Source organism: Plectropomus leopardus, chromosome 7 (assembly GCF_008729295.1).
Source record: "Plectropomus leopardus isolate mb chromosome 7, YSFRI_Pleo_2.0, whole genome shotgun sequence".
Lineage (NCBI taxonomy): Eukaryota > Metazoa > Chordata > Actinopteri > Perciformes > Serranidae > Plectropomus > Plectropomus leopardus.
The window spans coordinates 6,703,455-6,715,903 of NC_056469.1; the positions used below are offsets into that span (position 1 = coordinate 6,703,455).

General features: G+C 42.0%; 1 protein-coding gene across 3 annotated transcripts in view; it reads right to left on the reverse strand.

The window, feature by feature from the left end:
- The window catches only part of oxr1a (oxidation resistance 1a), a 208,020-nt gene that overhangs the window by 115,941 nt on the left and 79,630 nt on the right, over nucleotides 1–12,449 (reverse strand). For all 3 annotated transcript variants that reach the window (XM_042489230.1, XM_042489232.1, XM_042489229.1), the window contains exon 3: nucleotides 7,811–8,007. In XM_042489230.1, the coding sequence (XP_042345164.1) occupies nucleotides 7,811–8,007 (197 nt within the window). The remainder of the gene's footprint in view (nucleotides 1–7,810; nucleotides 8,008–12,449) is intronic.

Below are 12,449 nucleotides of genomic sequence, written 5' to 3' on the forward strand. Positions count from 1 at the left end.
CGTACAGTCTATGAGGAGAGTGCGTCAGTGGGGGACCTGGGCCTTGTTTATGAGGCCGGTGGCAGACGGGAAGAAACTGTTCTTGTGGCGTGAGGTTCTGGTCTTGATGGACCGAAGCCTCCTGCCAGAGGGGAGTGATTGAAAGAGTTTGTGTCCAGGGTGGGAGGGATCGGCCACAATCTTACCTGCACGCCTCAGAGTCCTGGAGGTGTACAGGTCCTGGAGGGAGGGCAGACTGCGGCCGATGACCTTTTCAGCAGAGCGGATGATACGCTGCAGCCTGCGCTTGTCCTTGGCAGTAGCTGCAGCGTATCAGATGGTGATGGAGGAGGTGAGGATGGACTCGATGATGGAGGTGTAGAAGAGCACCATCATCTTCACTGGCAGGTTGAACTTCCTCAGCTGCCGCAGGAAGTACATCCTCTGTTGGGCTTTTTTGGTCAGAGAGCTGATGTTCAGCTCCCACTTGAGGTCCTGGGTGATGATGGTGCCCAGGAAGCAGAAGGACTCCACCGTGACCACTGGAGAGTCTCTCAGGTGATGGGGGTGAGTGGGGCTATGTTCGTTTCACAAGTATTTTAAACATTTGAACCCAGAGCAAATTGGTACAACGCCAACTGTCCGGGTATCATGCTGCCACAGCAGGTGCCGTCCAGGCGTCTGGCGGTAAATAATAACACCATGAGCTGTTCCATCTGTCCATGTTCTCAGCTGGCGATGTCCAGCGGTGTATCATGAGGGCGTGAAAGGTGGCTTTTGTGATCTTATGCTGAAAGCACTGTAAAAGTGGCGGCATTTGATGACTTTAAAATGAAAACGGCCTGTTTTAGGAGATAGTCGTATTTTGAACTGTCTTAGACCACAGGAATAGGATTTGAATTTTGAAAGTGGGCTTAGTTCACCTAAGCTTTTACAGGTCAAACCTTAGGTAAAAACTTCCTATTTTGTTTTGCTATCATTGTATTTGTTTTATTATCAAAGCTTCAACTAAACAGTATAGTCATCCTCTTGTTGTATATTTATTCATACGTAGGACCTTTGCTGTCTCTCGAGTATGGAAATAAGTCCAACAAGAGCATAATGTGATGAAATGCCTCTTCATGACTGCAGCCAAGGTTGGTGCCACAGTTTGTAGCAATCTGCTGGTGCTGTCCGTCTGTCCTTGAGACAGATTACCCTTCTGCCTGTGCCCCCCAGTCAGACACACAGGAAAGACATTAGAGGATAACAAGGTAGAGAGTGTGAAGATGGAGAGAGTGAGAGACAAGGTGGAGAGAGAGGGGCAAAAAAAATGTGTGTGTGTGTGTGGGGGGGGGGGGTGCAAATGGGGGGGGGCGCAAATGGCAGAGAAAACAGGACAGACGGGAAGAACCAGCAGAGGGATGCAAGGAGGCGAGAAGTGCAGCAGCTCTCTTCTTAGAAGCCATTATCTGCAGCGACAAGCTGTGGAGGCCCCCTCTTTGCTCCCATACTAAGATGTCTGCAGGAGGGACAGTGGCATATCTATTGCTCGCAAGCGCTTACCTAACATCATCATAAACCGTTTCCACAGTTAACTTTAGACTGTGCGTTAACATACAGACCCACATGTACTGTATATAGGCACAGAGAGCATGAGTCAGCCGTGGAAAACAAAGAGACAGAAGAGTGCTTGTGCATTCAATCAGAGCACAGTGTGATGTTTTCAAATGCAGTCGTAGGCAGGAACACTTTCAACACATTAAGTCATACTTAATGAGTCTGTGTTGCCGAGACATTCGGTGCATCCTGTTGGGTTTTTTTTATTTGCGAGTAGGGCTTATTGAACTCCGCAGCGGAGGCTACAGGCCGGCTACAATGATGTAAAGGTCAGGCGCGGCTGTGGGACTTTGAGGCTGTCAGACAGAGATGCTGGGAGTCTGGGGAGAGCTAGTGTCAAGTGTCACACCTTATCAGGAAGCAGCACTGCAGGCATCCAGAGGATCACAGGCGATTTTCTCTGCTCTTTCTTCTTTTGCACACAAACAACACATCCTCTTTGTTTGCCCTATCTCAAATAAATACATTTGTTGCAGAATACAATATACTGAATAAATAAATAGCTATTTTACACAGAGATTGCACCATAGGACTGCTACCGGGTCCTTTCTTTATGCTGCCTGCATTTATTCACAGACCAAAACACACTCCAATATGTGATTTTAGACAGCATGCCAGCATCGCTGAATAAAAAGAGGTGTGACAGGCATGATGTTTAACACAACAACAGTATTAAACTCTGGTATGACATGTAATATACACGTCGGCAGCCCTTTCTAAACAATAACAATGGCATAACATGACTACAACAATCATTTACCATCTCTGTTACATTCTGGCTGATCTCCTCCTTGGCTCAGAGGGAAAGGAGCTCCCTAATCTCATTATTATAACAATATGCGGACATTTACAGCCGCTGTTCTTTACTAACTTTGAGTTAGCCACAAACTGCTGCTACCCTGCTTTTAAAATCTCCAGCTAGTAAGCTGCACGCATAACACGTCTTTAAAACGTCACACCTGTCCAGCCAACATGGACTTTCGGGTATACATATATATATCTAGGTGGCCTCCTGAGTCTGCAGATGACATTCTGGGACGCAGCAGCCAATGCCTGGTAGTCAACATTGGACATGGTTATGTCTAGGCAACAAAAGCACATGGCAACCAATGCCCGGTGTCAACAAAAGCGCATGAGTAGGAAACAAAGGCATGGGTGCATAGGTTTAGAAAAAGCATTATGGTTTGTCTCTTCATTCATAACAGGAAACAAACACAGTGCTCTTGGGTGAAGGTCCGTGGTTTGTTGGAGGTATCCACCACCCAGCTGTCCTTTTCATACAGACATAGTTTCGGCGCTTTTACTACTACCCTCTATTCCACGATTGTACCTTAAATACAGAGCGGTGAGGCAGCATAACGACCCAATATTTTTTTCTTGAACAGGCAGTGTAGGAGGGGCTACTGACTTCACTGACCTGCTCTGACACTGCCCATCTCTCCACTCTCCTCAGTCTTTTTTGCTCTCATCTTTGCTTTGCTGACATCAGCCTGAATGATGACTAACTTTACTCATCAGAGCATGTTTAGACACTGTTCCTCTTCATTCTGAGTTAAAGGAAGCTGCAGTGGCAGTACAAGAGTGGCACATTTAATGCAAGTACACTGTATCGATCACCGCTCCTCCTCAGAGGTGGGTTGGTGTCGCCTTGGTAGGAGGCTCTTTAGTTGGGTTATTAAAATGTCGGTGGTGAATGCGCTGTGTGCGTCTAATGACAGGTCTGTCTGAAGTCTGGCAGACAGCACAGCAAGCTGCCTGCCACATTATTACTATCCCATTAGAATAAATTAGCATGATCAGCTCTGTAGGAGCAGCCTGGCCTGGGTTAGACTATATAAAAATGTCACACAGCTCCGCTTACTGGATCCCATCTAGATAGGGACTGGAGTCACTAATCAATGTCTCATTATGTGATACGGCGGTGCAAATGACTCACAGATGCAATATTTCTCCCGTCATTTGGTAAAAAAAAAAACTCAGGCCATGACTTAAATGTGGTTTATCTAGGCCAACACTAGCCACAGCAAATGATTAACTGCTCTGACTCATGCTTTAGAGGCTTGTACAATTTGTTACTTTGTAGTTAAAAGCCGTAAAAAGCACAATAAGTCACAGTCACATTTCATTTAATGGCCGAGTGACTGTGACTTCCGACCCTTTTAAAGAGAGCCCACAGTTGCCACTGAATGGATAATGGATGATGAGAGCGGGCTGAAATATCAACAGTCACTCCACCTGTCCTGCCAAGCTTTTATCCCACAATTTCCCTCATCGATTATCGCCCACTGAACTGATGCGGACGACCGCAGATCAATCCGTTCTCTTGTCAATGCCTGGCCCGGGGTGCAGAGTCGATATGTGATGACTGTAGGGAGCTTGGCAGAGTGTGACACCAGCATGTGATACGACACCCCTTTACCTGCTCTCAACTTTCTTACCCGTTAGTGACGCAAACGGGGACCTTTGACCCCATGTGACATGATCCCAGACACTGCTGCAAAGTTTTAAGCTGCTGCACTGATTTACATAACTGATGCAGACATGCAGTGAAATTAAAATTGACTAAGAACTCCATTAAGAGGGGGAGCAAGAGCGTTAAATGGAAAATAAGCTGATGGATCAGCAAAACTCACCTGAGATGCTTCAGGTAACAACTATCCATCTGGATGCCACTCTTTTGCTTTGGTTGAAGATACAAAAGTGTGCTGAAGCTATGAGCAGTTTTTCTGTATTCAGCTCATGTTTGATGTCAAGTTGGATTTCTGAGTCAAGTTGTTTGTGTTATTCAAAGTCCGTTCACAGCCAACTTATTAGGTTCTAATTCTGCTACATTAGCCCTCAGGTTCATTTATGTTGGTGTGAAAGCTACAAATCAAATTTCGGTGTGGAAAACCAGATTAGCCTTTTTTTCTCACCAGAAGTTTAGTTTAGTTTAGTTCAGTTCAGTTCAGTTCAGTTCAGTGCACTAATGATGCAGGATGACATCAGATGAATGAGGAGTTAATGCACCTAGTTAGTACCAATTAACTGAACACGAATGTAAAAGGCCACAATGTATCATCTTTAGAAAATGAACCAAAATAACCTGAAGCCTTTAGACAGGGTAACAGCAAACTGACATGAAAATCATGTCCACACATTGAGTGAGCGACCTCTTGAGCAGTCAGTGTTCTCTCCTCCTTCAGGTGATAATAAGTGCCAGACAAGGAGGTATTTAAATGTCAACATTCACTTTGTTGTCCATGGTATTCATCATGAGGGGCACTTTGACTTTGAACTTATATATATTTTTTCCTGATTTCTTTTTTCTTTCTTTGCTTCTTTTATGTGCTTTGTTCATTTCTTTTTCTCACCCTCTCATATTTCCTGCCATTGTTGACTCTCCCTCTGTTTTTCTATGTTTTTACATTTCTCATCATCCAGTTTGCATGGTCGCAGTGAAGTTGGTAAAACACTGTACAATTTGAGCCTGTTTTGGACCTGATTTTTAGATGCATAACTCATTTTAGAGTCTGAGAGAATTTTAGCTTTGGTACGGCTTACCCTGCAGTGCACAGGGTCATAGCCCGATCAACTACTCCCAACCTTCCATTGGACTTTAGGATGAATTTTGGTTGAGCTGCTGGAACAGTAAACGTGCGCCTTTAACGTTTCCTCCTCCTCTGATGGCCGATATTAACAGAAGAAACATTGGCAAAAACGTATTATAGGGAACCAGGCTCATACCGTTCAAGACCTCTGCTAGTATAGAAACTTCTACCTGCCTTGGAGCTTTCAAAAATATCTTTATTTACAACTGTCAATGGCCAGACCTGTCCGCAGGGTCTGACGGGCCTTTAGATTTCTTTTTACATGTACAGGCTGAGTACACAAATCAAGAGCTTTGGCTCTTCCTTGAAGAGGATTTACTCATACAGTAGGAGTTAGATTTAAATCCAGGGTTTAAACATGTTAATAACAAATGCATTTCCAGGACTTTTCCAGGCCTCTGAGGCAAACTTTAAAGACTATACATTCTCTCAAATGACCATCAATACTAGAACAAGAATGGAAGTACAAATTTGAATATAACTTAGAGCCTGTTCGGTATTCATGAGTGGGGAGGGGATGGTGCAAAAAGGGGGAGGCATGTCAAAGGGAAGGCGCCTGGGAGGAACTGACGCTTATTTATTTTCTTTTATTTTTTATAGGTTTCATATATTTTGTATTAATTTTACCAGTGATTTAGCCATCTTTGTTTTCTTAAAATTTTTTGGGCGATTTTTAAAAATCACCAAAATTACACCATTTATCATAGCCAGAAAGTGTAAAAACAGAAATTATCATAGTCTTTTCAAATTTCCGACAGTCCCTTAACACATCACGTTTTATTATTCAGGTTTGTGAAACAGCTTTCTTTGACTTTTTCAAAACTTTTAGGGTATATTGAATTTTCCAAGCCTGGAAATTGTTATTTGCAAATTCTGTCACTTTTCCGTTGTTTTCACAACCGTACGAACCCTGTAAATAACAGCATTTCTAAGATCGTACTGTGTATACCCAGTTTAAGATAGGATGTAAAACAATTAACCTCATTAATCCTGATTTTACCTTGAATTCCAGATCTAGAAAAAAAAATTATTTGTACATAAAATATGTCATATATATTTGTCTGCTATTTCCAACTTATCACTGACATGATATTGTGCATGTAATTAAGTTTTCAGACCCGATGTGCTGTTTTCTCTTGCTGCAACATTGCATGAAATTCTAAGATCCAAATCATCTTGTGAATAATTATCACACTGACATTTTTTTTTCTTCGGAAATGTCATCAATGTATCAGTTTTTCTACTAGCTAACGGTGGCTGACACAACGCTATTTCCAACTTTAAAAAGTTGATCAAACTCTTTGTATTTGCAGTCTTGAAATTAAAACAAATCTAGCACACAACACCAAAGTCCAGCAGCAGCAACAGCAATAGTGAGTCTGCACACATTATTTCAAGAAATTACAGTCGGGAATAAGAACGACAAGTCGCAGCACAGAAACAAGCGCCAAAGATGTCGCCACAAATGTATAAGGAATCAGTCACAGATGTTGTAGATTACTTTCAGAGGTTGAGCAGAGTCCTGCTAGTGTACTCTCTCCTACATGCTCCCTCTTTCTAACCTTGACCTGAGCTGCTCGCTAACAGAATCACATCAATGAAGCAAAAAGAGACGCATTGCATTCATGACTTTGGAATCAGTTTAGCTCAAACTCATTTCACCATCTGTGAAAAGTCAGCTCCCTGAAGTGCACTTACTCTCACAGTAGCAACCTAAACTTCCTACACAGAAATAGACCGGCAGCAGACAGTTGCCCCCCCTGCGCCCCACCACCCACTCCCCCACCCAAAATAGGATTCATCACAGGAATAAATCTCATCACAGTCACGTAATTATAATTTGTAGGCAGGAAATGAATTAGAGGTTGAGAAACGGGGAGAGCCGGCTGCAGCTGTGACACTACGAAGTTTGTCTGGTTAACAAGTTCATGTCAACAGTGAACTTTAAATATCCCCACACCCACTTACACAGAATAATAACAAGCTCTTTCACAGGAGCAATTGATAATGTAATGTAACTGCTGGATAATGTCATAATGTCACACCAAAATCTAACTAAATGTTCTAGGAAATACACTGAGAATGCAAGAGAGGCTGATACTGTGATGATTCAAAAGTTCTATTCAAGTAATAATGTATTTCCAGGTAAAAATTTAATTAGTTCAGAGAAGCTGCTGGCAAAGTTAGGTAGATTTCCGGTTGATAGCAAGTACTCCACTCATCTTTTAAGTAAATATGCCTCCAATATGCTGATATCTACGTGGTTTGTTTACATGACGTAAAAGAAGTGCATATTTATTGGAGTGTGAGTGGACAGAGAATTGATGTTATGCAATGGTACACGACAGTCAGACGCTCGTTTTCTGTTGGGACCCGATGCCATTATGTTCTACTGAGGAGCAGCTGCTGAGTCAGGCAGGACACCTGGTCAAATCTGGTAAACCAGCTAAGTCTGGTGTTTGGCCTAATATCAAATTTGAAAGATTTCACACTTGCCCAGACCTAACTGCTGGTTTGAATCCCACAACCAAGTGGGAAACTGATGCTGGGGAGAAATGTATGCATATCATATGATCTGGTAAATTTCACATCCTCAGTTGCCTTACAAACAGACAGACTGAACACTTAGTTGTGTCACTTACCTATGGTGTAGCCTCTCTTTAGCTCGCCACACCGGGGGCTGCGGCGCTGAGAGTTGGTTGTGTTGTTTTCCTGCACGGCGAGGACGGTCGTTGTCTTGGCAACAGGTGGTGCAGCCTTGTTATGGGGCGAGGCTGGCACCAGAGTCGGGGAGAAACCTTGACTGGCAATATCCACCGACTGAGACTTCTTCTTCAGTCTGCAGGGGCACAAGCAAAACCACAGGAGCAGAACTTGTTATTATGTCTGTAAGGTAAAAAGCTGTTATATGTGCCATATGTCATTGTGACTAAGCAGCAGAGTGAAGGAATGTAGCGTGACCTTCACTGTTCAAGGGCAGGCCAATCAAAGCATATTTGCATGTGAGGTTGTTGATGTCAATGTGCTGTGTTACAGAAACGTAATCGTGCAAGACAATTTTTGCAGTGGCAAGGAAGTTGGGAGAAAGAATCAATAGGCTAATCACACTCTTGTTAAGGGTGAATTTATTAGCATCGCTCTGCTAGCTCAGTGTGGAGCTTTCTTTCCAGAAAAAAAGGAAAAAGCAGTGGGATATTTGAGGGGGACAGCAGGAGTCCAGAGTTCAGAGAGATCCTGCTGGAGACAAAACTTCAGTGAGTAATAACCTGCAGAACAAATGCTGGAGCAAATGTATTTGGTGGTGGTAATGATGCACATCATTATTCATGCTTTCATTTCATCTTATCTAGACTAAAGTAACTTTATTTTCACCTGTTAAGGTACAATGTCCTTGGATCTGTTAAAAGTTTCTAAGGATTGTGCTGCAAAGCTTTTAACCAGGTCCCCAAGATTCTTTTGATCATTTTTAGAGCTCTGCATGTTCAAGTATCTGTCTACATTGGAGATCTACTGCAGCCCTGTGTCCTCAGTTCAGATTATGTCTATGAAATTATGGTTCCTAAAGTTGTTTTTGGATTTAGGACTGATTTAACATTGGAGTACCAGCACTCTTTGTCAAAACTTGGTGCCTACATTACCCATACTTCAACTAGAACTGAATTTACTTCAGCAACAATAGAACTGGTGGAATTTCGTCTTTATAAGCATCTTAAAGGTATAATGAATTTAGGCAATCAAAATACAGTTTTTAATGCTACTTATGGTCAGCATTTTTTCTGTTGTAGCCATTAACTCTATTAACATTCTGTAATTATTTCTCTAAACCATAGTTTTCATTCTTTTTTTCATGAAACTGTCAGCCACAGTCTCGAATGACAGATATTCCTTTTACATTGAATGCGTTTACATGAACACGCATAACACGTTTATTAGGCTTATTGCAGATAATCATATTTGGGATGTTGTGTTTACATGAGAACAGACAAGTTGGATTACTCATATTCCCTCATATGATAAATACTAGTAATCTGATAACGGCAACCTATTTAAACAGGTGCTGTGTTGTTTAAAAAAAACAAAGGGAGATGAGAACGACATTGGAACCATATTAACCTTTACCCTGTACATGTACTACCAATTGACAACTTAACTGCTTATTTCTTCTCTGCTCCGATCGTCAATACCTATTTGCACTGAGTGCCAACCACAGGCTCTCTCTCTCTCAAACCCACAAACAATGCACTTAGCTCTTCCACAAAGGAGCTATGCTACTCTTCTAACACTATGATCAACTTTGACTGCTGTCAGCATGTCCCTGTCACTACACCACCATGTAGGACAAGGGTGAAGTGGATAAGGATACACAGCCTCTTTCACTACCAAAAGACAAATCTCTGTTTCTCCATAGCCCCAGAGGTGACACACTTTCACTGCTGCAATTATTTGGATTTCTGTAACGTCACTTGTCTGAAGCCACACCTGCACAGGTACTCACTGGTGCTAAATAACTGGAATACAGTGGATACATGCAACATTTCCCTCTTTCTTTCAAAGAACTTCAGCCAATATATCTAGGTTTCTGAAAATGGGATATAATGTTTACATGCTCAAACACAAGAGAGATATTCCAAAAACCCAAACACTGCCGGGTTATTCATGTCCATGTAAATACACTCACTCTCTTTCACAAGAAAAGGCTCCAGAACTAGACTGCTTATGTAAAGTATCAAAGGCTGGCTGAGCTAGGTCAAATCAAATCTGCCTACGACAACTCCTCAAAGCCTATTAAAAGGATGACGAGATCCCGGGTTTGGGTTTGGACAGTTTATAAATTAGTTCACTGGGCTAATCTGAACAGGTAATCCCCAAAAAGTCAGCAGCAGGTCTATCCACTTACATATGTTCTCAGTGACATACAAGAAGAATAAACATCACAGTAGAAAGAAAAAAAAAACAATATTGTACTTGGGCGCTCCAATATAAACTTGGAGTAAGAAGGGATAAATAGCTCCTGAAAAACTATCTATCTGTGGTCTCAAAAAGTCCTGAAACAGCAATACAAGATTCCCAGCACTCTGCTCCTTCGCACACACTTTCAATCATTCCAGCAAAACTGCTGAAGCGAACAGAATCTTTCTGGCCATTTCACCCAAGCGCCCATCCCCTGATAGACCAAAGCAGCACACATGACATAGTGTCTAACAGGCTAATGAAAATGCATAATCTCCATGGAAATGCTGTCCATCACTGTGTGTGTTCTTTCCAGATCGAACAAACCCAAACAGTCCGGAGGAGGAGGCAAACAGAGTACTGTGCTGTGAATAAACACCAGAAGAAATTATGTTCTGCTTCACAGAAGTGTTCCCCAAAGTGTATTTAGTCTAAAAGAAACGCACTCACTGACCAGTTTTCTACAAATACATTCAGCAAAACTTAAAAAAAATCCCTTATTAGACTGAATTTCTTTTTATTTTTATGGATTTTTCTACTTTACGTTCTATGTTTTCCTTAGAGGACTGTATGTAGTGGAAGTTTTCACAAAGCTGAAGGAAGGTAGATGAAGTTGGATGGATATGCCAGATTGTGCTAATGACTATTTTGAGGAAGCTGCCTGTTTGTTTGGATGGCACATAATGAGGTTGGAGAATGAGTGAGAACTACTGTTAATGGCTGTGGAGGACGGGAGAGAGACAGACAGAGAGAAAGAGTGTCAAGCTGTGTGAAGTTTATCTCCACTCCCTTAGGAGTTGGTACTAATTACTGTCTCATCAGCAGAGCAGAAGCCCCTCTTCTAGCTCCGTTTCACTGAGCTACAAGGCCAAACGGCATCAAAACACAACGTGTGTGTGTGTGTGCACGCGTGTGCGTATGTGAACACGTGTGTCAGAGACCAAATGAGAAGGAAGAAACAGACTCTGTGTGTTACAGTGTACTTCTCACAAACAGAGACGGGTATGGAGATGGGTAAACAATATGTGTTTGTGTAAACAGCAGGCAATATACAGTACATGTTCATGTGCACTTGTGTGCAGTTTATTTGGGCCTTTTTGTAGCATGACAGCAGAGTTCAATAAAAATACCAATTTATTTATGGAGTACACAGGCAGGACTTTCCAGTGAAGGATGCATTGCAACCTGGAGTCAGTCAATTTCAAAGCAAAATGAGACAATGCAGGCTAAACTCATTAAAGTGACTTATTTCCTGACTGCATGTCAGTTAGATTCAAAACAGCATTGCTATGGGGAAACCTAATCCCCAATTTATTATGGATGTATACCTTGTATCACAAGAGTCATATGCAGGGCTGTAAGCAGAGACTTTAAAAACAAAGTGGGCATAGCCACTATGATGTCACCTATTGGTTTATGGACTACCTTTTTCAGTAATTGAGTTTGGCATTTTGACCATCCTCATCTTGTTTTTTTGGAGCCAAAGGTGACCATATTTGGATCTGACTGAAAGCCATCTTTGATGTAATCTTAGTTCTTAGATAAAAATAATTGTTAGTTTTAGTCACGTTACTCAGTTGTATTCTTAGTACTTCACATTTAGTAGTCTTTCTTTAGTCAATGACAACTTAAAACGTTTTAGTCTAAAACTGGATTTTGCCCAACAGCTGCTCACTCTCCTGCAGGCAGCGGCTAACAAGCAGAGTTAGCTGCTCACAGCCGCTGCTGCAAACAACAAACTCCACAAATCTATTCAACAGCTCCACCATCCAGTCAGACACAAACAGCTGCTTATTTACTGCCAAATTACAGCGCACAAGTCGTGCTAACCATATCCAGTGCAAGTGTTTTGCAGGCTGACGAAGCATCCAGGCACTGACTATTCACCATACTGCATAAGACAATAATTGCAAGCACAGCTGTTGCAGGCTTCCTAGTTTTAAACCTTTTTTTAAATACATTTCAAAAAAATAATTTACCATTCAGTTCTCCTCCCCTCTCATTCTGAATGCCTGATTTGCCACCACTAACATTTGATTCCCGTTTCATCTCTTCATTGAAAGCAGAGCCTTCATATGGTCACTTTGTCATTGAAAAGTAGTCATTGACAAACATTTTTCATCATAGTTTTCCTGAACGACATTAACACTGCTGCCTGAGAACCTGAGGACAGCAGCAACTTGTCAATCACAAGTTAGCCACGCCTTTATCGTCTATTTTACTCTAAATGGCACCATAATTTACAAAATAAACATCATGTTGTTTTGAAGAAGTCTTTGTAGCAAAGTAGCGATCGAGACAAACTCATTAAGAAAATGTTTACTGAGGGCC